This window comes from Bradysia coprophila, unplaced genomic scaffold, assembly GCF_014529535.1.
Source record: "Bradysia coprophila strain Holo2 unplaced genomic scaffold, BU_Bcop_v1 contig_87, whole genome shotgun sequence".
In the NCBI taxonomy this organism is placed as follows: domain Eukaryota; kingdom Metazoa; phylum Arthropoda; class Insecta; order Diptera; family Sciaridae; genus Bradysia; species Bradysia coprophila.
Genome location: NW_023504014.1, coordinates 1,746,407 through 1,773,541, shown reverse-complemented (window position 1 = coordinate 1,773,541; position 27,135 = coordinate 1,746,407). Strand labels below are relative to the sequence as shown.

The 27,135-nt window shown below is 36.4% G+C and overlaps 1 protein-coding gene across 1 annotated transcript in view; it reads right to left on the bottom strand.

Moving 5' to 3' along the window:
• LOC119084645 (CD109 antigen) overlaps nt 1–26,871 on the bottom strand; it is a 35,874-nt gene extending 9,003 nt beyond the window's left edge. Inside the window, exons 1-2 of the mRNA XM_037194712.1 lie at nt 26,599–26,871; nt 264–3,829 (exon numbers count right to left, since the gene is read on the bottom strand). Coding sequence (XP_037050607.1) covers nt 264–3,809 — 3,546 coding nt within the window. The 5' untranslated portion in view covers nt 3,810–3,829; nt 26,599–26,871. The remainder of the gene's footprint in view (nt 1–263; nt 3,830–26,598) is intronic.
• Between the last annotated feature and the right edge of the window lie 264 nt (nt 26,872–27,135).

The following is a 27,135-nucleotide window of genomic DNA, read 5'->3' as shown; positions in this document are numbered from 1 at the left end:
AACTACAATGTAGACTAAGACGAACAGAATACCTCAATAAGGATTATGACAGCTGGAAGGATGAAATAACCGAAATGGTAGCACAGAGAAATTCGTCAAACAACTCCAACCACCAGGAATTCAAGTCAAGTACTAGATTCAGCTGGACTGTGTCAATGAATGCATTACTAAGAGATGTGGTTCGTGAACAACGAACGAAAAATAAATATTTTTTATAAAAAGAAAATTTCTTCGAAATTTCCGTAATAACACCAGTGTCTTACCTCGGTAACGTTAACGTGCATGTACTGGAAGACGTAAGCACGATTGCGGAGATCGAGTAAAATGGATTGATGGCGATATTGTGGAAGACCGTCAGCTTCTACATGAAGTTTACGTGTGATTGTGTCTGCACCGAGTAAGGTCGATCCATGTACAGTAATTTCGATATCACCAAGTCTGGTCGGTACGATTGGCAAGTAAACGATTGATGTGCCTTGCGCTTCTAAGTATATGAAGAACTGATGTTCTCCGAACGACGTTTCCGGATTATATGACCTCACGATGCCATTTTCGCCAACGTGCACGAATTTGAAATCGGGCGATCCGTGCAGTACGACCGTTGCTTCGATGGCTGTTGTTTGATAATTGAAAACTGTGACGCGAATGCCAACTTGTTCACCTTGCCGGCATTCTGTGGGCATTTCGACATTGATGAAGAACGGCTGAACGCCCACATATTCGATTGCTCGAGGAATCATTCCGAAGCCCATGGTCGGACTAACACTGAATGCCGATACCATCCACTGCGCTGGTATTTCTGGTACATCCAATGAGAATATAAAACGTCCATGCGGCCCAATGTTTATGTCCTTCCACAGCCACACATTCTCGTAGTGACGGCGAATGCGATTGAACCGGTACTTCCTGAATTCGGCGACGCTGGTAAAGTTTGTGTATTGACAACCGATTTCATCCGTTCCATCCTCACAATCGAAAAATCCGTCACACTTTTTGTCCAATCGGTAGCAACGTCCGTTGAGACATTCGCCAAGACCTAGCGATCGGTTACAGAATTCATGTCTTCGTGGGACAATGCCATCTGTGAATATTATCAGGCCGGAGTATTCGAATGTACGATTCGCATCGATACCGTACGACGACGACGGATAATACACCAAATCGTCAGGGTTACCTTCGTGAGAATACCATGTGTGTTTGTGAGTTCCATTAGTTTGTTCATCGAATGTCGACATTTTCGTAATGACCTTAGCGTAGGTCAGTTCGTTGCCAGCCTGCATCGTATAGAATGCATTATCAATACCACTCAAACCAACGTATGCACCAGGCTCGCCGTAGACAGCCACTTCCACTCTTTCTCCGGTACGAGCCTTACGATTGTTGATGTAAACGGTGAAATTGTTGCGAGAAATGCCGTTCACCGGGAATGTTAAACTGTCCGCTACGATGAGGCCATGTTGAGCAATATGCCATACGACAACGGTGGCAACGGGTGCCATTTCAGCAGACAAAGTCAAAGCCATTGTTCGGATTCCTTCTTGCATGTTCTCCTGTCCATTCAACAGTACAATGCCTTTTGACATCAGAATGTAATTGAAGGACTCCATAAAGAAGTTGGTTTGCACGTGCAGCACAATGTATTCTCCTACTTTAGCTTGTTGCGTACTGGTCGTAACTTTGATGTGTCGATTTTGTGGCGAGTAATGTGACAGCAGTAACAGCTCACTGTTAGCTCGTTCTCCGCGTCCATCCATAAAATTAGCACTAATCCTCATTTGCTGCACATCTTGCAGGAATTCTCTTCCGGCGCGATCATCACCAAGATTCAATTCATTGCGCAGGTCAACTTTCAGTTCCCAAATACCTTTCGTCTCAGACATTTTCAACCGTCGTATAGGATACTCTCGCCTTCCACCAGATCTGCTTTCGACAAAACCGGACACTTCCAATTCACCCTGATAGTAATCGTCGAAAGGAATCGGAGATCCGTCGTGATATTCAGCTACGATGTAACACATGATTGGCATTGTCGGCTTAAACACTTGCGGTGTTCCACCGAGGAATGACACTTTTATGGATGAATTGTACACTCGGGCAATGGAATAGCCCACGATGACTTCGTCATAAAATCGTTCACCAACAGTAGCCGTTATCATCACCTCCATTCCGGACGCTGCGGGATAGATCTGTGCTATCTCTGACATTGGATACTTAAACTCGTAGGTTCCATTGAAGAAACGAAGGTAGGGCAATTGATTTCGATAGGTTTTCGACCATGGGTCGTAGGTTTGTTGAGATTCGTAACGTTTCACCCAGAAGGGCCACTCTTCGTCGAAATTGAAGTGTCGTTCGCTGGCATATTGATCGGAATTGTACTGATTGTTCAGAATATTGTTCTGCGGATATTGAGACAATGGATCCAAATTCGGATCTGGATTGGGGCCATACGTTAAAATGGGTCCTAAGTTGGGATTGTTGAGGAAGTTTTCGTTGATGTGATAGTCGGGCAAATTTCTGGATCCGGTGTTACCGACTCTGTATCGTTGATTTATTACTTTTGCATTAAACCAACCTAATGGCCGAACTGTTGCCTTGATCGTTAGGTTTCCATTAACTGGTGCACCGCTGGTAAAATTAGCCATAATCCTTCCGTAGATGTACGGATCCGAGTTGAAGAAAAAGGCCGGCATTGTAACATTAACTTCGAATCGAGTTTGGTAGTATTCCTCTACCTGAAAACGATGCTCTTCGATCTGTCCCTGCGCAACAATACGAATCGTCCATTCTCCGAAAACCGGTTGATCGGACAGTTTGTAATCCAAACTGACTGTGCCTAAATTTGACTGTCGTGATAACCAACGCCGTAAAATGTGCTTGTGTGGATCGATCATGTAAACATCGATAGCATTATCGAAACCCCGAAGAGCAGTGGTAATGGGTATTGTTCGAAACTTAACCGTTTCGCCTTGCATATAAGTTGGTTTGTCCGTTTGAACGAATATTGTCATCGATCGTTGGGAGAATGTCAATTTCGTTTCGTTTATAAATGCAATTCCACCCAAAGCCTGATTGAAGAGACCTTCTACTCGAAGTTTGTAATTGCCGGGTACACTAGTTGTCGGTACGCGCATCAATAGCGTTTCCGGTATACCCTCTTTGACGTCTTTGGCATCAGCACTCATTTCAACACCATCACGAGACACACTAGCTCTGACGGTAATGGGTAGTGGTGTCGATATCACTTGAACAGCCACTCTGTACACTTGGCCAGGTCGAACCATTCGCGATGCAACGATAAAGTAAGTTGGTTCGTTGAATAAGTTGTTAGCCAACGTTTCCAGGAAGCTAACCCGATTCGACACTCGTCCTCGATTCGAATTTATTGTGCTTTCAAATGTGTTGCGATTGGTACCATCGAATCTATTCCGATTGCCAAAGCCAAAATTTTGATCACCTGCACTAAAATCCCGATTGCCTGTCGTGTAATCCGGATTGTTTAAATCACGATTCGGATTCGAAAAATCCCGATTAGCGCTTCCGTAATCACGATTTCCAGCTGTATAGTCACGATTGAACGGATCGCCCGGAGTTACACCGAAATCACGATTCGCCGGATCACCAAATGAATCGCGATTGTATACATCGTTAAAGTCTCGGTTTGGCGATGCAGTGCTACTGAATGTTGAATACGTATCTTGCGGATTGTACCTTACGTTGACATCGTTGTCGAAATCTTGCTGTGCCCATACGATATTAATGAGAAGTAACCAAACAGCTCCCGACATTATCGGGGGCCATTTTCGCCACATGGTGCTAAATTTTGAAGTGTCTGAAAAGGTAAAAAAAAGCAGGAATTAGGTACTCATCGTGATAGGTGCAAAAATGAGCGAATAAAGTTTTATATAGTAAAACAAATGAAGTAAAAGATTCCAGAAATTTTAAGGTCTCCGATTTTAATGAGTGATATAGCTCGTTGGATTCGTCTTTCAATTCTAGGAAACACGTGTCTTTCACTTTTTCTTAAAAAAAATTGTTTTCTTTGAAAAGCGCTCAAAAGTGAAGACATGTCAGAGGGTACCGAAAACAGTTTTTCGGCAATAACTCAAGAAAAAATTATTTTAAATTGTTGTAATGTTGTACGATTGTCGGCCTTGAAAAGACCTACAGGTGAAGTATACGCACCGCTTGGTGCTAGTTGATCCACTAGGGTTATGACTAGAAATATAGTGAATGTTCGTAGAGTCCGCCTTTTCTGCAGCTTCAATGTACCACGGAGCTGAGTATGGGGTGTTGTAGCTGGCCTCACCCACTGTCGTTGCACATATAAATGAACCCAGTACTTTTGGGCTGCAAGCCTACAGAAGTCTTGAAAAAAAAGTTGGTGCCAAAATGTAGATTTTTCCTTCTGTCTGAGGGCCCAACTGCCAGAACAGCGTCTGGAACGGTTCTACGTGAGTAATTTTGTATCGTCTACTATTCCCTTACCGTATACGCTTCACTTTGACTCGAATATAGGTCGTTACAACATATCCAGTGTTAGTAATTCTTGTGAAAAATTATTAAATTTTTCTCGGAGGATTTTAGTCAAATAAAGTGTTAGCGTATAGCAAATGATCTCAGGAGTCCGGAACAGTAATTAGTTTTTCAATTGGACCCATATTTGCTACGCGACAGGAGTTTGGAAAAACGATACGATCAAGTGGGAGCAAACGGTTTTCCAAACTCCTGTCACGTAGCAAATATTGGTCCAATTGACTAAAATCCTCGGAGAAAACTTTATTGATTTTTCTCTTGATATTACTAATAGTGGATCTAATATATTCGCGACATAGCGAAGCGTTTTTCTATTGATAAGGTGAAAGAATAGTAGACAATAAAAAATGATTGCCGTAGTACCGTTCCAGATGCTCTTCTGGCAGTTGGGCCCTCAGAAAGAAGGAAAAAATCTACATTTTGGCACCAACTTTTTTTTCAAGACTTCTGTAGGCTTGCAGCCCAAAAGTATTGGGTTCATTTATATGTGCAACGATAGTGGGTGAGGCCAGCTACAACACCCCGTACTCAGTTCCGTGGTACATCGAAGCTGCAGAGAAGGCGGACTCTCCGAACATTCACTATATTTCTAGTCATAACTCTAGTGGATCAACTAGCACCAAGCGGTGCGTATACTCCACCTGTAGGTCTTTTCAAGGCCGACAATCGTCCTACATTACAACCATTTAAAATAATTTTTTCTTGACTTATTGCCGAAAAACTGTTTTCGGTACCCTCTGACATGTCTTCACTTTTGAGCGCTTTTCACAGAAAACAAATTTCTTTAAGAAAAAGTGAAAAACACGTGTTTCCTAGAATTGAAAGACGAATCCAACGAGCTATCACTCATTAAAATCGGAGACCGCTTGTTTCCCAATCACCTGAAGATTTGGCGATATCACTCTTAAAACAAACTTCGAGAAAACCAAGAAACTCTCTAAAATAGGCCCTGTCATCCACATTTTTTGTGTGAATAGATTCTATTATATGCACGAAGTTCGAATATCCTTTCCATCATAAAAACATTTCTAGTACTACGCCTTGCACTACACTTCCTAATTTCTTAGCGTAAATACATCCTGACTGTTGCTAACATTTTAAGAGCAACGCCGAAAAATATTTGAAGAGCGGCTGCATTAATGTCACACCAAATTATCATTAACAAATATTTTGCCGACAAATTCAACAATAGAGGGTTGAATTTGAAATTTCATTTTCTATAGACGATGCAGATGTTTTGTACTGTATCCGCATTTAGTTTTAAAGGTTTTTTTCGTTGTTGTTGTTAGATTCTTGTTTTCAGAGAATAAATAATAAAAATCCAGCAGCAAAAATAAGGTGATAAATGGAGGAAGTTTGGAAAAAAAAATGTGTAGCACGCTTCAAACAAAATGAGGACCATTGTCGTGCGTCGACAGTGTAATAGGAAATTCATTCAACTGATGTTAAATTCGTATTTATTTGTTTAATGAAGGTGCAATGTGTGTTCATTGTGTCATCTTACATCGTTGGAGTCGGTTCTACCGCGTTTGTACCCGACATACAATAATAATCATTTAACCAGAGTTTGGTCCTTTCACCGAGACCAACAATAAAAAACCAGAAATTTTCTATTTATTTTTTTTACCATAAAACGTTCAACTGAATCCAATTCAACAAACATGAGAACGATTCGACCAAAAAAATACACTTTTAGGGGTTGTTTACATTTAACCCTGCACCATTGTACTATGCAAACTGAATCCAACGTATAGGGAAACACGAATGGAAACCTTACAAATTCCAGAAACAATAGGTTTGTTGGTTGCAATACGTTCAAGTGCCATAAATATTTTCCAATTTTTTTTTCTCATTCTATCGGTTACATTCACTTATGCGTATCGTCCACTGAAATTTTATGATGGTCGTAAGTCATTGTCATGAACATTATTGTTTTAAATTAAAAATTTAAATTATGTGCAATTGTCCGTATAAATGTACTGACTGCAAATTGGATAATCAGATAAAAAATGTCTTGTAAATTGTAATAGCCAGCGATTAACAGCTGCGAATGCGTTTTTATTAAATGCAGCGCAAATTCATCATGAATTGACAACGATGGAATTAGAAACTGTGATGCCCACTTTCAGATTGTTACGCTAAACTGAAACTGTCCCGTTGAGTGAACAATAAATTATTGGTTATGAAGCACCAATCAGCACTGGATGTTATTGATGGGGGTTAATATTATTGTAAGTGGCATTGTTTAAGGTTTCCAATTGAGCTATTATCGCTATTATGTTCAAATTGATTTTTAGCGTACATTTAAAGCCACTTAAATGCACATTCTACATACATTTTCGGGAACAAAGCGGAAGGGCTTGGTGGACAATTGACATTTAAATTATTACACCGCATAATGTCACATGTATACGATTTACCAAAATTCAATGGGGACAAGAAGCCGAAGAGACATTATTAGAGACATGCATCGACAATATTAAAAAAAAGTGTGTAAATCGTCACAATGGAACAAGGTAAGGTATTTTTAGGTAAATTGAAATGGAAACGAATTTTTTTAAATAATGAATTCCGGTAATATCCGTTCTTTGTTAATTTTTCCGCAACTAAACATCCTCTCTGTGCTTCTGGTATTACGCCAATGCACACGCACTCGAAATGTTTTTTTATAAAAAAGATTAGGCGAGCGAAATATATTTATAATCCCTCCGATAACGTGACTGTGTGTTTATAACACTAGTGCAGTACCCGACTTTGCCCGGTGGCGGGACATTTCCACACCGTCAATATTGTCAGGAACGGTATTATCGTTTTTTTGTATCGTCCAAAAAAACGATAATATCGTTTTTTGGAAGATAGTATCGTCTCAAAAACGATAATATCGTTTTTTAGACGATACTATCGTCCAAAAAACGATATTATCGCCCAAAAAATTTTCATACAGGACGATAATATCGTCTAAATTGAAAAATTCTAAAATATTGTCTGATAGTATCGTTTTATTGTCGATATTATCGTTCAAAAAACGATATTATCGTTTTCTGGATGATATTACCGTTCTAGAAAATCTAATGGATATTTTCGTTTTCTGTACGATAATATCGTCCAAAACGATAATATCGTCCAAAACGATAATATCGTCCTGGGCGATATTATCGTTTTCTTCTTCTTCTTCTTTAGCCTGTTTGTATCCACTGCTGGATGTAGGCCTCCCCTAAATTTTTCCATGTTGTACGATCCATTGCCACTTGTCGCCAGTTCGTGTGTCCATATGTACCTTTGATGTATTTCTTTATTCCGTTTGTCCATCTCTCTGGTGGTCTTCCGACAGGTCTTGTTGTGGGGGGTCTATAGTTTAAAAAACGATAATATCGCCCAGGACGATATTATCGTTTAGTTTTGGGTGGTAATATTGTCCAGGACTCAATTTTACTCAGAAGTGCAGCAAGAACCGAATTCTCTTCCAAAATATCGAAAAACAATTGTCAGAGGAAATCACCTACACATCAGTGTTTAAAAAAGGCGTTTAGTTCGTCCCTAAATAATTCATCTTTTTACGAAATGAATACATAAAAAGCGTTTTAACACGCGCCGTTCCTCACGATATTGACCGTGTAGTTATGTCGCCTCACCCTTTGCCCGATATGACAGAATATCTTCAAGCGTCAAAAAATTGTTTCACGCGTCAAAAAATTTCATCCGTCAAAAATTTGCATGCGTTAAAAAATTTCACGCGTTACAAAAATGTTTCCCCGTAGAAAGAACGCACGCATTCACGACATAAACAGGTGAAAAAATTTCTCACATAAACTAACGCATAAAGCTAAAAACATTTCGAGCGTTCCTCCTAACTTTCCCTCAGTTAGCCAAGTTTCAAGTCTCTGCGTTTGGGCTCCCATAGAGAAACCAACAAACAAACATTAAACTTTATAGCATAGATCATTGCATCTGAAAATCTGCACGGTACAATCTCAAAGTATAACCGAAGCACGTGACTTGACGACTCCGTCGACAATGTTTAATACAATCGTCACAAATCGTAAAATTAGATTAGAGAATAAGGGATTTCAATACAAACATTCGGCATAAAATATTCGACTGCCTTGTGTACACAGACTCGCGAAAAGGGGAAACTTAAATCGATTTTTTCATCTCATTCGGCTGAAAATTTAACATCACAAATTAAATGTATTCACTCGTATAATGAGGGTTGGTTTGGTGAAGTACTTTTTTCGGGGATATCCTGCTGAGTGTTGCTTGTAACTTGAATTGAATCCATTGAGTTTTCAAACTTGTTCGGGATTTTGTTTTTTGCTTTAATTAAAAAAATCGAATTCATTTCCTGGGAACTGTTACATAACTGAGATATTTAATGGAAGTGTTGATGGCATTCAACTTGGAAAACTTTAGCCATAAAATTTGTTGAAGACATTGCCGTTTTTGTAAACAATGTTTACGTTAACGAACTAAAACGATTTTCGGAGCGATAATAGGGTGGGGTTGGCGAAATAATAACAATGCGACATGGTCAGTTTCTCGATTATTAACGATTACACAAAACGAAACTCCCAGAAGGGAATGCATTGAAAATGTAATCGAGATAAACTTTGATCATTGCTTATAAAAACCATTAAAAATCGGTCACGCACTGAATGCGTTCCATGAAAACCACAACAGTTTTCCCCCTCAACTTCCACCGAAACAAAGAATCACCCTCGAATTCTTTATATTAAAGCCATTTCAAATTCCGGCAACCCGTTTACAACTACTTTATAAACGAAAAAAGCGCATAAGCCTTCACTTTACGATGAGGCGACATAACTACACGGTCAATATCGTCAGGAACGATATTATCGTTTTTTGGACGATAGTATCGTTTTTTAGACGATAGTATCGTCCAAAAAACGATATTATCGTCCAAAAAATTTCATCCAGGACGATAATATCGTCTAAAATTATAAATTTTAAAATATTTTCAGGACGATATTATCGTTTTCTTGACGATATTATCGTTTAAAAAAACGATAATATCGTTTTTAAACGATAATATCGTTTTTTTGGACGATACTATCGTTTTTTTGATGATACTATCGTCTAAAAACGATATTATCGTTCAAAAAACGATAATATCGTTTTTTTGACGATAATATCGTCCTGGATGAAAATATCCGCTGGACGATATTATCGTTATTTTCTTTTTCTGAACAAATTTATCGTTATTTTGGAAGATATTATCGTCCTGGGCGATAATTTTTGGGACGATAATATCGTTTTTAATTAATTTTTTTTTTTAAATTTGAGACGATAATATCGACCAGGACGATAATATCGTTTTTAATTAATTTAAAATAAAAATTCTAGACGATAATATCGTCCTGGGCGATATTATCGTTCTGGATGGTTGTTGAAGACGAAACACAAAATCTTGTAGATAAACACCTTTTTTTAGACGGCAAATATATATTAAAAATTGGTTTATTTGGTTCCGTAAATTTAAATTTTATATAGAAAAATTACACAGACTAATTATGAGACGATGCGAGAAAAAAAAAATTAACTCCTAAGTTCCGACACAGTTCCGGCGCCCGGCTCGCATTGCGGCCCTCCGCTTCGCTCCGGGGCAATGGGCCGGATCGCTCGGCGTGTTAAAACGCCTTTTATGTACGATCAAAGTTGGTATTCATTTCGTAAAAAGATGAATTATTTAGGGACGAACTAAACGCCTTTTTTAAACACTGATGTGTAGGTGATTTCCTCTGACAATTGTTTTTCGATATTTTGGAAGAGAATTCGATTCTTGCTGCACCTCTGAGTAAAATTGATTCCTGGTCAATATTACCACCCAAAACTAAACGATAATATCGTCCTGGGCGATATTATCGTTTTGGACGATATTATCGTACAGAAAACGAAAATATCCATTAGATTTTCTATAACGGTAATATCGTCCAGAAAACGATAATATCGTTTTTTGAACGATAATATCGACAAGAAAACGATACTATCGTCCAGACAATATTTTAGAATTTTTCAATTTAGACGATATTATCGTCCTGAATGAAAATTTTTTAGACGATAGTATCGTTTTTTAGACGATAGTATCGTCCAAAAAAACGATAATATCGTTCCTGACGATATTGACGGTGTGGAAATGTCCCGCCACCCACTTTACGACATCAACATAAAAAGCCATAAAGGGAACATCCTTTTTGGAAATTAAAAACAGTTTTTTGTCGACAGCTTGGACTGCAACTTTCATATTACGTATACACAAAGCATGAATCCAAGCGTATTCATGTGGAATAAGACTATTTCCCATATTGCAGAGAGTGACAAGCATACCATCAGATGATACAAAATCTATTCTCGCATAATCTGACATGATATGAAAAAGACCTCACAATACCGCCAATGTATTATTCCAACCGAGCCACTCAAAATGGCATTATGATTCAACGAAATCTTTTGTAAACAATATTCTGGATATTTATTCACCCTTATCTCACACACCATAAAAATTTAATAAATCGGAATTTACTTCTTAATAAATAAAATATTGCTCCGCTCCACCGTTCGTATACACATTTCAAACGAGAGCTGAATATGAGAAAGATAAAACTGAAGGTGAACATGATAAATGTGTCCCAGTGGATTCACTCTTCCCTACAATGAAATGAAATTCAGAATTGGCGACACATGGCACGGTTTTAGTTATGATTCGTGAAGGACGGAAAGATTTGAATAAACTTAATGAACGAATGTTTCAGTATTTTAAGCGAAAGTTAAAGATTGAAGTGAACAACGTGCCATGAATATATTTCTTTTGAACATTACAACGTTTGTTTAAAATTCTAAATTGTCAATTGATTTATTGGTTAATTATTAACCACTCTCCGGAATCGGATATTGCTATTAAATAAACTGCTCATGTGCGTGAACAAATATATCCAAATAAAATGTGTGATCGTCACCCTTGGTACTACAATGGCAACATAAATATATAAAATTCAAATGCATTTATCCATTGAATGCCCTAAATTGCATAATAAATTAAATCACCCCATCAATGTGATACCACTCATCTATATTTTCACTTTTGTGGAACAAAACAAAATGAGAATTTGAAACAGAGTTCCAGGTGCGTTACGATTCCTTCTTTTTTTTCATTTTCAAAATAATAATCGAAAAACTATCAATCCCTAAAATTGCAGTTCAGTTTCCCTAATGGAAATTTGTTTTTGAATGATCGTATACAATACCGAACCGAAAAGTAATTTTGTATTTAAAATGGAATGAAACTAACATTAATGTCGGAGTGCAGAAAGAATGATGATGAAATGTTTCAAATTTGGAAAATTTGTTTTTTTTTGTGTGTGCATCATTTATCGAGAAGTGAGACCCTCCATGTCCTGCACTAGACAAATCGTACGGTAATAAACAATGTCCAATAAATTCTAAAATATTTTTTTCGGAAGTAATTATCACAATTTATTTCCAATAAAGTGTTAATGGCTAAAAGGTGGTCGGTGCTTATATATCGAGGGTGTTCAGAAAAGTACCTGTCCAAACCATTCGAAATAAATATAAAAAATAACAAACAAACATGCAAAACATATTAAAATTGTTGTTTATATTACGAATGGTTTACATTTTATTTCGGTATAATGATCCACATATTCATGCACCATTTACAACCAGACATTGTCGTTATGTGTTATAACAAAGACTAACAAACCATTTTCTGTTTTCCTTTCTTTATTAAACCTTTTACCAGCCATGTGTCATAAATTTTAAACGAAAAAAAAATGATTCCCTAAATCAACGGCAACCGTCACCATGGTTCTACAAAACATTTAAGAGTTAATGAAAGTGAACATAACTCACTTTTTAAGATGCAATGTGGTTTACATCATGTCTCTCGTATTTTTTACGAAATAGATTTGGATATCAAATTCTAAACCGATTAGCATATTAATTGAGTAAAAGATTGTTCCTCACAAACTATCTCTCCACTCCATACATAACTAATAAAGCAAAATCCTACAAACGATTTAATTCTATTTTGAAGAGAAGAGTTCGTTCCAATAGCTAATGTTTTGACATTTTCGAAGTGTGTTTATAAATAAACAGAATATCCTATTCCCGAAAAGAAAAGCCGTTGAGAAAAGAAAATTCGTTTGAAGTGTATGTATAGTATATGGATTGTTTAAGGCATCATTGCTGGTTCATTTATTTGAGATTTAATTTGAATGAACTTTATTGTTGACTGATTTGTTGTTTGTGTATGGAGGCAGTGAAACAGCTGATTAAAAACAGTTTTTGAATTGTTACGGCCATACCAATATTATCCCAAGTTGATTGTTTTAATAACCATAATTATCTGACATGATTTTAAAGAGGTGTCTTGTTGTTTTTACTAGTGCAACATGGTTCGAAGTTTGTTTTTAAATTGGAAATAAGCGAGTGGGAAATGAAGGAAACAATTTATTTTTAAAATGATTTTCGTTCTCTTCAAAACAAACATGCATTTTGTGCGATAGTTCTCGAGTCTTAATTTTAATTTCGTTTCTTTGATTTCGGATTGAAAATTTATTTGTACAGGACTGCGCTTTGAAGTTTTGATTTTTTTTTTAAATAGCTACGAACATTTCGAACATGCATTACAAGCGTAACGAGCTAGTTAATAATTTATTGATATCGGATACTCGTGTCGAATTCGATGTAAATGCGTGTGGTCGAGACTCTAATGAATAAATAAATTTATTTTTTACCAATTGCAGTGAAGCTCGACTGTCTTATTTTAGAGAAATAGAAAAGAGTTGCAGAGTAATTGTAACTGTGAAAAATGACAAATGACAACAAAAGTAAACGAAGAGTCACACCAAACTGATTCAATTATTTTGAACCAAAAAAAAATATTTGTCCAACAACGAACGGCACTTTATTCAATTTTTTGTGTCTATTTACACATATATTATCTGGCAGAGCAGTTTTGTTAGCTTGTTCAGAGTTTGTTGGATTTAAACGAGCCGTCAGAACAGTCGGAGCGTTTGCTGCGACTGAGCCCCGTACTAACCCGTACATCTATTGCGCACGTGACCCTAGTGCGTCTGTCACCCTAGTTGAAGTCAAATTATTATGAGATGTGTACATCTTATAAATTGCGCATAGCGCAATTACGAAGCCCCGTACGACGTTCCTTTCAAATGTAATACAAATTTCAAGTTGACCTAAAATTTTAATTTATTGAGAGGCCTAAGGCCTAGTTACGGCCTTAGTCCAACGACCCAAATTTAATTTTTTTCAACATCATTATATTCGGCCTTCGATTACCTTCCAAATGAAACAAAAATTAGGAAAATCGGCCGAAATTTACTCGAGATATATGCAAAATACACTTAGGGCCGAGTAGCGGCCTTAGTCCAAGGACCCAAATTTAATTTTTTTTTTCCAACAACATTCTATTCCTCGTTCGATTACTTTTCAAATGAAACAAAAATTAGGAAAATCGGATCAAATTTACTCGAGTTATATGCAAAATACACTAAGGGCCGAGGAGCGGCCTCAGTCCAAGGACCTAATTTTCAAACATTTTTCTCACCACATTCTATTCGGTATTCAATTACCTTTCATATTAGACAAAAACTAGCAAAATTGGATGAGATTTACTCGATTTATATGCAAAATACACTTAGGGCCGAGGAGCGGCCTCTGTCCAAGGACCCAAATTTCAAACGTTCTTCGCCACATTATATTCGGGCTTCGATTACCTTTCAAATGAAACAAAAATCACGAAAAAAGGATGAAATTTACTCGAGTTATATGCAAAATACACTTAGGGCCGAGTAGCCTTTCACTTCTAGGGCCCTAACTCACGGGCCATTCACCCGATTTTAATAAACTTTTTTTTTCTGGATCGGTATCAACATTACCTATCTTTTGCCGTTTCATTTACATTTTTTTTGCCGTAAATATCCCCAAAAGACCTTAAAGCACTTAGGCGGCCCTAACTCACGAAGGGCCGACCTAAATATGCCCATCTTCGAACTTAGCCTCACTATTTTGACTATCTATAAGCCCCTTTGTACTTCGTACGGGGCTAAAAATGAGCCATAGTTATCTACGTATCATAACGAAAAATATTTTTTCGCTTTGCTCGGGCCGCAAACTTTCGGTCTCGGTGGAATTTCCTATTTTCTACCCTTGGTTAGCAAATAACTATTCATACCTTGGACATAAATTTGGGAACTATTACTCAAGCTTCGTTTAAACCTTTCCTGGCCAAGTGTTGCAAAAGTTGATTTTCCCACATTCTCGATTCGTCTTTCAATTCTAGGAAACACGTCTTTCACTTTTTCTTAAAAAAAATTGTTTTCTGTGAAAATCGCTCAAAAGTGAAGACATGTCAGAGGGTACCGAAAACAGTTTTTCGGCAATAACTCAAGAAAAAATTATTTTAAATTGTTGTAATGTTGTACGATTGTCGGCCTTGAAAAGACCTACAGGTGGAGTATACGCACCGCTTGGTGCTAGTTGATCCACTAGAGTTATGACTAGAAATATAATGAATGTTCGGAGAGTCCGCCTTTTCTGCAGCTTCGATGTACCACGGAGCTGAGTATGGGGTGTTGTAGCTGGCCTCACCCACTATCGTTGCACATATAAATGAACCCAGTACTTTTGGGCTGCAAGCCTAAACAAGTCTTGAAAAAAAAAGTTGGTGCCAAAATGTAGATTTTTTCCTTCTGTCTGAGGGCCCAACTGCCAGAACAGCGTCACTCATTAAAATCGGAGACCGCTTGTTTCCCAATCACCTGAAGATTTGGCGATATCACTCTTAAAATTTAAATTTTGGTAAATGTTTTTCGAAAAAATCTCTCAACCAGCCAGTTGCATATTTTCTGTTCCGACTTCATCTTCAATTCAAGATCTACCATTGTCACATACTTTTACTTACCAGCCAAAGTGTAACACATGACAACCCCCTTGTTCATTTCCACTGAAAAATCATCGATGTCCTCAAAGGTAAGTCCGTCGTTTAATCAATGCCGATACATGTTATACGATATGGGGATGAAACCATTAATCAACTGAACACTACAAAGTTTCTTAATCCAACCGAATTTATTTCCTTCCACTTCGATTAGACTTAATGTCATTTGACATTGAAAATAAATCGGAAATAAATTTCTAGATAAATATAAACAAGTGAGTGTGTAAGTGTACTGTACGTGGATGTATATACGGCTCTTCTCTGTCAGTGCTGTAACATTTTGTGGAATGGGGGGTAAAAAACTGCGATAATCCCTAAGCTTTCGCTATTTCGTAACTCAATGAAAGCCAGGGGTCTACTTCAATTTCATTTCGGAATAAATATTCACGCATTCGATATTCCTTTTACGTTGTAGTCGTAAACAGAATAGAATTTAGAACCCATTTTGAATTGTTAAATCACCGGTGGTGCAGTGTATACGTTCTGTATCATCACTATGAGAATATCATCCCTTCGCCCTTTTGTTGCCATTCGCATAATACAATTTATCCTCCGCTATAAACATGTGTTCGCATTTTAATTGCGAAAAGGGGCCCAAATGTGTTTTGGAAATGCATAATGTACTCGACTCATACTCATTTGATAAAATTTTGCTATTTTATTCGAGCCAATGGTGGTTGCATTTTGTACGCATTAATTTTTACCGTGAAGTCTGCAGAATCAACCATTTGTATTGTTCACGTGTATCTTTGGATGACTGCTTTGAGGAACTGTTTGTTTAGGATATGAGTGTATACAACTGCAAGTTATTGCACATTGTTTCGTGCATGATGCTGTTTCACATTTCAGACGGTCGATTTCAAAATTTAAATTCTTTTTGATTAATCGATGCAACGATGCATGAAACTAGAATTTTTATTATAAATCAACTTAATTGACAGTGTGTCTACGTTTGTGGTTGACATCAACGGAGTCTTGGGGACGTTTTTGTTTCGGAGCAAGAAACTTTCATCTACTCAGGGAAAACTGAAACTGAAGCATAAAAAGAATAAAAATGAAGTATGGCATTTTTGACACGCTAAGGTCGCCCAGACAGACATTTTCGCCGTGTAATTGTCTTGTCATTTTTCCAAGAAACAATTTACAAAACTTCTGTCGTAATTGACTAAAGATTTCACAACTAAAATAGTACCACCTCACAAAAAGTACTGAATGTTTCGTCATTAAAAAAAACACGAAACGCATCTAAAAAACAACATGACTCAAGCACACGTCTTGTCGAAAATGTATATTCAATTTCATTCTGTTTGAGAGCAAGCAGATTTTTATTTTCAGTTATACTGAATGATGTTGTGTGGCAAAATTGTATAAATAAATATCCACATTACACGAGCGATTCGTCCATTGAAAGATAGACGTAAATTAACGCATTTATTGCTGTATTGATGAAGTGTATGCAGAGATATTAGAAAACTAAAACAGAACAACGGCAAATTATTCTAATTACAAAGAATGTTATTAGACGCACATGATTTTGATGTAAACTTGTAATTTACAATCCCCTCTTTTCTACGGACATAATGGATGAATGTAATGAAAACTTGGCATGGATGGGTAAATAAATTGAAAGAATGATCTTTGAGGTCTTTCATATAAAAGAGAATTCGTCTGCTCACCCGGTCTGCTCTGGTATAATTTTCTTTGAATAATTCCTTTGACTGAAATTCAGGGTCCTGAGAAAACAGGGAAATTCAACATGTTTTCTAATTTAAGTGTTGTTGTGGCTTGTAAATAATTCCACATGAATTTCGTTGAACAAATGAAAGCCTAGAGAGCTTTACTTTCTGAATTTTGGTTAGACACCATTTTTTAGAATATTTGACTATGATTTACTTATGTTGTGCCTATCACAAAGCAGATGGCTCAGGTTTCTAAGCAATTTTATGTTTTAAAAAAAAGGGAGAAATGACGTTTATAGTTAACTTTCGGTTATTATTGAGAATTGTTTTTCAGAGTTATTTTTTCGTAATTATCCAATAATTAAAATTTCCAATAATAAGCCCGGTTCTATGATCGCTAGAACACTCCAATTTTTTGCACATTTTCTGGGACTTTTGTCTTTTCATTATTTAAAGTTTCGCTATTGCTGTCTTTTTTCTCATTATTTGAGCGTTTCTTGTGTAGTTTCTGTATGGTAAAAAAAATCCCATTTTTTTACACATTTTCTGGGAATTTAACCTATGGCTACTAGAAAATTCCCACTTTTTTAAACATTTTCTGGGAATTTTATCTATGGCCGCTAGAAAACTCCCATTTTTTTAAAACATTTTCTGGGAATTTTATCTATGGCCGCTAGAAAACTCCCATTTTTTACACAGTTTCTGGGAATTTTATCTATGGATACTAGAAAACTCCCATTTTTTTAAAACATTTTCTGGGAATTTTATCTATGGCCGCTAGAAAACTCCCATTTTTTACACAGTTTCTGGGAATTTTATCTATGGCTACTAGAAAACTCCCATTTTTTTAAAACATTTTCTGGGAATTTTATCTATGGCCGCTAGAAAACTCCCATTTTTTACACAGTTTCTGGGAATTTTATCTATGGATACTAGAAAACTCCCATTTTTTTAAAACATTTTCTGGGAATTTTATCTATGGCCGCTAGAAAACTCCCATTTTTTACACAGTTTCTGGGAATTTAACCTATGGCTACTAGAAAATTCCCACTTTTTTAAACATTTTCTGGAAATTTTATCTATGGCCGCTAGAAAACTCCCATTTTTTTTACACATTTTCTGGGAATTTTATCTATGGCCGCTAGAAAACTCCCATTTTTTACACAGTTTCTGGGAATTTTATCTATGGCTACTAGAAAACTCCCATTTTTTTAAAACATTTTCTGGGAATTTTATCTATGGCCGCTAGAAAACTCCCATTTTTTACACAGTTTCTGGGAATTTTATCTATGGATACTAGAAAACTCCCATTTTTTTAAAACATTTTCTGGGAATTTTATCTATGGCCGCTAGAAAACTCCCATTTTTTACACAGTTTCTGGGAATTTTATCTATGGCTACTAGAAAACTCCCATTTTTTACACAGTTTCTGGGAATTTTGTCTATGGCTACTAGAAAACTCCCATTTTTTTAAAACATTTTCTGGGAATTTTATCTATGGCCGCTAGAAAACTCCCATTTTTTACACAGTTTCTGGGAATTTAACCTATGGCTACTAGAAAATTCCCACTTTTTTAAACATTTTCTGGAAATTTTATCTATGGCCGCTAGAAAACTCCCATTTTTTTTACACATTTTCTGGGAATTTTATCTATGGCCGCTAGAAAACTCCCATTTTTTACACAGTTTCTGGGAATTTTATCTATGGCTACTAGAAAATTCCCAATTTTTACACATTTTCTGGGAATTTTATCTATGGCCGCTAGAAAATTCCCATTTTTTACACATTTTCTGGGAATTTTACATACAATCGCTAAAACGAACTGGTGTGCATACGTTATTTTGCACCAGCTGGTCACATACAATTAATTCCAAATGGGACCAGCTAGAAAATTCCCAATTTTTACACATTTTCTGGGAATTTATTCTATTTATTCTATTGCAATTATTCTATCGCTTATTATTGAGAAACTTTTTCAGAATGTTTTAAAATTAAAATTCCCAACAATAAGCCGTGATGGCATTACCTCCGTCGTATCACCCTTGGTTTCCTCCTTGTATAAACCCTAAATGCAAAATGCAAAATTCATAAAAGTCGGCTTTCAAAATTCCGTGTAAAAATTCAGAAATTCCGTGTATTCAGAAAATAGAGTGGCTTCTCCTATGTAATGGAATACTTAAAACGAACGAAACAAACGAAAATCATGGAAACATGGTTTGTGGACCCTTAATTCTTGCCACTGGCTGCAAACTTCGCACACGGTTGAATTTTTTTACTTTCGTCCCTTGCGATCCAAATAACCATTACGACACTTTAGTATCAATTTAACCTGTTACATACAGCTGTCATCTGTTATCGACAACTACAGCAAAAATAAACGACAATCTCTGACTAATGAGGTCTTTATAGCAAAAAGCATGTGCAAAACAAATGAAGTAAAAGATTTCTGAAATTTCTGAAAATCTTCGATCAAATAAAGTAATAGTTTGAATAGAAAAACTGTTAATATGCTTGCCGTCTGTGACAGGTTAAGAACAATAATCCATAACGCGTTTGTATGAATAATGTATGGTGCTTGGTGCTTGCTAACTAAACAAAAACAAATCTGTTGATGTTGGCATTTTTTCAAAAAACTTTGAACATTCGGTGGCACGGACAAACCAACATTAAACCCTCTAAAAAACAGAAAAAGTTAATTGTAATAAAAACAGAAGATCTATTCAGACTCAAAGATTGATATACACTTAATATAACCGAATAATTTGAAAATTTCGTTTGGCAGATTATGATATCCGAAGAAAAATATTTTAGAAAAACTTTGTGAAAAGTAAATTTAGAATAGAGATTAAGATAACATGGGAAGAGAAATGACGATGATGTTCCCACTGAGCCCATTAAAAGTAATGATTCAGTAGTGATTGAGCAAAGTGAAGTAAAATCGTATACGCGGAGAATAAACAAAATTCTCTCGTTTTTTTCTATCTAAATTTGAAAGAAAATTAAAAATTCATTGACCTCGTGTCTCATCAACAATGTGTGCACAATTTCCTACATTTCCTATTTACCAAAAATCATAAATAGAGTAACTGTCCATAACTTCACAGTTCATAAGCCGTATGAACTAAAATTATGCTTCAAAATCGATATATTGTATAGTGTAACTGGTTACATGTTACACGACTTTATTGGCAATTTAGTGTAAACTCATCATCGTAATAATTATTTCAAGCATAAACAACGACTCTAAATAAACAAGAATCCTTCAACACTTTCCAGCCAATAAAAGTGAATTTTCACACATCAATATTGGTGCGCGTCGCTTAAAAAGTAAACAAACAAAAGAAAATGAACCCACAAATTCCGAATGTATACGGACGGAGAGCATATGTTGATTAATAGACTTCAATGTTTATCATCATATTGCATTTCCTTGTAATAAATATCAAAAACTATTTTGTTGTTGAGTAAAATATCCAGTTTCAAATATGCCTGCATGCGTGCAGTGTGAATGTTTTGGATATTTTATGGTTCATTTGAGTTGAAATGGTGCAGTACACACAAAAAAATAGTCAAATTTAAAAGGTGGGCAAGACGTACTCGTCGACAAAAATTTATTCAGTTATCTACTTTGTATGCTACACGACTTGTGTTACCGGCGTCAAGTCAAGACTAATTTAAGGGGTGGTGGTTGTTGTATCAGGTTTCAGAAAATTGGTGAAAAAATTAGTCGGTTCGTTCAAGTAATTGTAATTTGAAAATCGATGCCTCATTAGTAATAGTTGTTTATTAATATGTGTTGCTTCATGCGCAGAACCGGAACACTCTTGCAAAATCAATCTAGCTATACATTGAAGTATTCCATTATATACCACAATTTTAGAAACAATGGATTGAAAAGGTGAAAATAAATTCACTTTTTCAATTTGTAGACTCTGTGGTAATTACCGCTCACATAATCTAGAAAACCAACAGGTTATGGGCCCAGCGGAGATGGTGCGGGAGAAAACTGGTATAATTTTTTGATGAATTTATTTATATATGGAAGTACACAACGATATCATGGTCACGGCAGACAAGAATTAATCATGGGATCAGCGGTAATGGAATATGAAATTATGGTGGAATCTGGTATCTGAAAGTGAATCATGACAGAAACGAATTGGTGATGGAAACCAAAGTGACCACGGCTGAATCGAATGCATGGGAGAGTTGAAGATAGAACATGGAATGCAAGACATAGGAACATAACGTTCGGAAGGGAACAGAACATTTAAGTGGAATAAGGGATTGTATGCCGGTATCAGTGGTGTTAGGAGTGGTTAACACCACAGTCCAGATGATACTGTAGTGGAAATTGCTAAAGTCTAATACTAATGTAATGTCGCGACGTTACGGTTTGGAATGAGTTGTTGACAATGGCAATGACTTTGGAGCTTTAATTGGACAACTTTAGATATTTTAAAGGGGATTTTGAGTGAATGAGGTGTACTTGATTACTCGATTGAGGAGGTGTGGTTGAGTTTTGCACTGAGTTCACAGAAACTGAGTTTCAATGGGGCTACGTTCGCTATTTCCTCGATTTTTTTAAAAACAAATTCGTTGATTAGAATGAATAACTTCCGATGACTTTTTAAATAATGTTTCAAAGAACGAAAATTCGAATCCATTTACAAATAACTATTCAGACAAATAAAAATAAACGAAGAAGTCGAACGAAAATAAATTTTCTTTCCAAGTAATTTCTAGGAAAGAAGGAAACATTTAGACCCAATGCCGACAACTCAAGGGTTGAATTACTGAGTACGACACAATAAGAGCAAAGCCAAACAATCAAATAAATATGTTTGTTCAATGTCAACAGCAATGTTGATGCCAGTAAATGCTCGCCTCTGCACATTATTATAATGCGTGTAACAACAACTACAAAATATAACTACATTGCACCATCAACAAGGATTTCAGGAACTGATTTTGACACATTATTGGTGCCATTATTGAACGGATTATTAGTTTACATCTGGTTGAACACTGTGCATATGTATCGATGTGTGGCACGTGTTATCTCATTAAAGGGATATATTCAGACCGACTGAATAAATATTGAAGAAAAAGGTCGGAATGCCTGCAGGGAATGAATGAATCAGTTTCCAGTCGATATGTGTGTATGCCTTTGATTTGTTTATCTACCATTGGCATGTGGCGGGACCGGGAGTAGTAAAACATATTCAGTTCAAAACATTTATAATTGGAGATTATTAATTTTTGTTTCTCGGCCTCTATTTTTAGAACAAAGCGACTAATTTCATTTATTTTTTAAACAAAACAGACTCGTTTATATATTCGCATTATGTGGTACTTTGTGGAAAATTGTTGCGATGAATGATTTTACTGGGTTCATTCAGATGTGCTACATTTACCATTGACATTACAGACGAAGTTTTTTCTCCGAAAATTGTAATTACTCACTGATGTTGTTAGGATTTGCATTAATCCGGATTCCGGACAAAGAGCCTCAAGAAAATACTTTTTAGACCCGTACGAAGTACTGGGGTCTTATAGGTTTACGCATACGTTTGTAACACGTCGAATTGGACTCCCTGAGTAAGGGGAAACCTATTGTGGTTGTCTAGAGATGCCAAATCCGCGAAAAAAAAAAATGTCCGTCTGTCTGTCCGTCTGTCCGTCTGTCTGTCTGCACGATAACTTGAGTAAAACGCATCCGATTTTGAAAATTCTTTTTTTTCCCGTTTGGTAATGTCAAAAGACAGGCTAAGTTCGAAGATGAGTGATTTTAGATCGACCCCTCCCGAGCTGTGGCCCAATAAGTGCTTTACGGTTTTTCGAAGATATCTCCGGACATTTAAACGTTAAACTTGTAAGTGGTACGTCAAATAAAAGGTATTTACAATACCGATCGACAAAAAAAAAGTTTATGGAAATCGGATGACCGACTCGTGAGTTAGACCCCTTGGTGTGGAACAGGCACAGGGCGGCAAGCAGTTTTTGCTTGTAGGTCGGCCACATTTGAACATATTTCGTCTGTTTTAGCTTTATTAGATAGGTATTGACCGTACCAATCAGGGAAATTTTTTTTATGAAATTATGTTCTCCGGAGCGTGAGCTAGGTCTCTTGGAGTGAGCTCTTATCTGGCTACTCGGCCGTACAGTGAACGTGGAGTATTTTGACAATATCTCGAGTAAATTTTGACCGAATTTCACGATTTTTTTTTGTTTGAAAGGTATTAACGAATGTAAAGCGTCGGTACTATTTCCGGTCTCCTAACAAAATGGCTGCCGGCGGCCATATTGGATTTTAGTAAAACGATATAAAGTGGGAAAAATGATGCTTAGAGAGTTTCTGTTAACATGGAAATAATTTGTTATGTGTGTGGGGTTTCGGGGATTCCATATACGGACATCTATATATACCTATATACAGCTATATTGAGCTATATACAGGCATATAGAGCTATATAATAGCATATATTTATCTGTGAAATGTTTATTTATAGTGAAATATAGTTAAATATAGCGGTATATAGCTGTTTAAATAGGAATTTATGAAATTTGACTTCGTACGGGGCTGTCTATATTGCCTCCGGCAATTTAGTTGTATATGATAACAAGGCAAAGAGTGGATAATGTAAGTGATTTTAAAGGGAGAATAGTTTTTCAGCAGAGAAGAAAATGAAGTAAGAGAAATGAAGAGTTTCACATTAAAGGCTTTTGATACGAATAGGTGTTTCGTACGGGTCGGCGTTAGCTATGTTTTTTATAAATGCTGTGCAATAGATGTTGATGATTGTATTTGAAATGAACATCATAAAATCGCGTTTATTCTGAGTTACTTATTACTTTGTACGAATCATTCGGAATGTAATATGATGAACACTTTGTCTTGTCAATGTTCTAAGAAGACAAAGGTTACATTGTTTTCAGAATGGTGGTACTGGTAATTCGACTACTTCACGTTTACCGACGTTTTGCAGCGTTCCGTAAGAAATAAGTCATATTCAGTTAAGGTGATTTAAAAACGATTACTGTCGACGAATGATTGCGCTACGGTACACGACTTCCGATTAAAATGTTAGTGAGCTAGAAGTGAATGATGTACAGGACAACAATGTAAAATTACAACCGGAAACTTTCCATAAACAATGAGAATTTAAAAGTGTAAACGCTCTGTGAGGACTTCAGTCTTGTTCAACGTAAGCAGTTTGTAAATTACGGAGATAAATTTCCCTTTCTGTTGAGCTCAAACGGCATACGGGAAGAATATTCTTCGAGTATTGAGGAAGGGAGAAAGAGCTGACTGAAAATTAAGATATTAGAAGGTCATTAGAATGAGTGGGAGCAAAGTTATTCGGACTTCAATCTAGAAAATTAACATGTTTACAATAATGTCCTCTCACCTTCGCTGAAGCTGAGCGAATTAAAATTTTACAGAAGAGGAAAAGCAATCTGTAGAAATGTGTGTACAATTCCAGAGGTTAGGAGAGTCACGCGGCCTTTACTGCTAAGTTTGTCTCAATTGAATAGAAAAGACTAAATTCACTGGCATGTGAGATAGCTCACCTCTTACCTTTATTGCAATTAAAAATGTGCAAATTTGAAGCACCACTGAATACTGATAGATTGGGCAAAACTATGCTTCATCAGGCATGAGCGCCGCCGAAAATAAGCCGCCGATCAAGCCGCCGCCGGCCATTTTTGAGCAAGACGCGCCGCAGCCGAGCCGGTGCCAAAAACACGGCTCAAGCCGGCTTGAAACGGCTGGAAAATGCAATAAAGATTTCGAAAGGTGAATGGGTGAAATAATTTTGAAAACCGAGATTCCTGTTGATCCTAAGCAGCTCAAGTACTTTTTGATTTTTTTTTTTCAAAATTAAGAAAATTTTGAAAATTTTCTTGAATTTTCATGAATTTTCCAGAATGGTATATTACGTCCTCGCTTCTAAAGTTGTTGTTTTGGCGAGTATGACCTTTGCGGAACGAGCCGAAGGCGCACAATCAGTTAATTCACAAATTTGAGAAAACTTTATCGATCTTTGCGAATTTTCTCGATTTTTTTTTCTTTTCAATTTTTACTTGATTTTCGTGAGCTTTCGATTTCTTCTCGAAAACCATTTTCTTAATGAGTTAAATGAGTGTACCGGAGCATGATTTTCCATTTAGTTCAAGTTTTGAGGCAATAAAACTTGACGTGTTAGTGAACCTTACACTTAGAGACTTGCTTGTAACAAGACCAGTTCCACTTGCACTTTGAACAACCTAATCTACCTACATTTTAGCTTTCCGTACAATTTCATTTTCATGCTTACTAGTTCATTTTCCATGAATTTATCTAAACGTTTTTATTTTGAAAAAAAGTTAAAAGGAACCTCCAGCCGAGCCGTTTTAAGCCGGCTCAAGCCGACTTCTTCGCCGCCGCCGAGAAATTTTTTTCGGCTAGCCGCCGCCGAGGTTTCTCCGTCGGCGCTCATGCCTGATGACACTCACTTATTATTGCATATTGTAAAAGTAAGTCGATCGACCCGACAATATCACAGACAAAACTACTTACTTTTACTTCTAAGGTTCAGCGAAGCAATGTAATTCATCAAAATATAGTCAATGAACTAAACTATCATTCAGCGATGTGTGTACACTCACTATAAACACTGACTGAATGGAAGCAAATCGAAACAATATTGTGGCGATGATTCACTACAACGACTAAAACCTAGAGAAAGATTTGCATCAATTTTTACGATGATGATCTTCATAATTATCCATTCTGTCAGTTAGTAGTTTGTATTATTCGGTGTTCTTAATGTCAATCGAGTTTATTTGGTACGTGCACTAATTCAGAATAATGTTAAAAGACTTCACTATAGTAACTCACTTCTTTAACAACAAACCAATACATTTAAAGCCTCTAAGGTGGGTGACGTAAACAATACATTGATGATCAAAGTTGTATGTTCAACAAAAAACATGGACGACCAATGATTCAAATGTTAACAATTAAATGACATTTTACTAATGACCGACAATAAAAGGAGACCGCTTCAAACAATAGTCCGGTCTTGTCTATTCGGAGAATGCATACACATTTTGTTTATTGCTAAAAGACAATCCACATTCATTCATCAAAACAACCACTGACTGCCGACAGTATCCACGCCCCATTCCACAAAATTTTTTGAATTTTGTCAGAACATTTGAGTGCGTGCATTCCACAGGTGTATTCACGAAATTGTCATTAAAAAATCAATATCACCGAGGACTAGTTCAATGGTAACAGCAAATTAGTTATTTTTCGCCAGTTAACTTTAGTAACTAATAAACAAATGAAGCGGTCAACGCCCAAGAATCTTAACGCTTTAAATTGTTTTCGTTTTTAAACTCACCTGTATGAGTGTTAACCACTTTTTTTGGTGGCGAAATGCGGGTAATCCAAGAGTTTCTAGTTACTTTTTAGATTCAAAGTGTCACTTATTTCCTAAATTCATCACTTTTTCGTCAAACACTAATTTTGTATGAACGATAATAAACGAATTAAACAATCATTACACTATAATTAACACGGAAAATTGGTTCTTTCGAATACACGAAACACATAACCACTATGAGAGAGAATGTAATTTATGAAAGATGAATATAAGCACCAACCGACACGACGGAGAGGCAAGCATAGACTGAATAAACTAGAGTGCGTTAAAACATATACATCTACATACACACACAGATCATAATATCATTGCAATGCGTTGTCGAATGTATGATTGCCTTTTACTTCACTACGGGACATAATGTGTGCTTTAACTCATTGGTTTCTGGTTCGTGATACCTTGGTCTTGACAGAAATATTGAATATGATTTTGAAGAATCGGCCATAACCTGGTATGTATACATTCATTGTTATGCCTTTGCCACACAATGTGAGT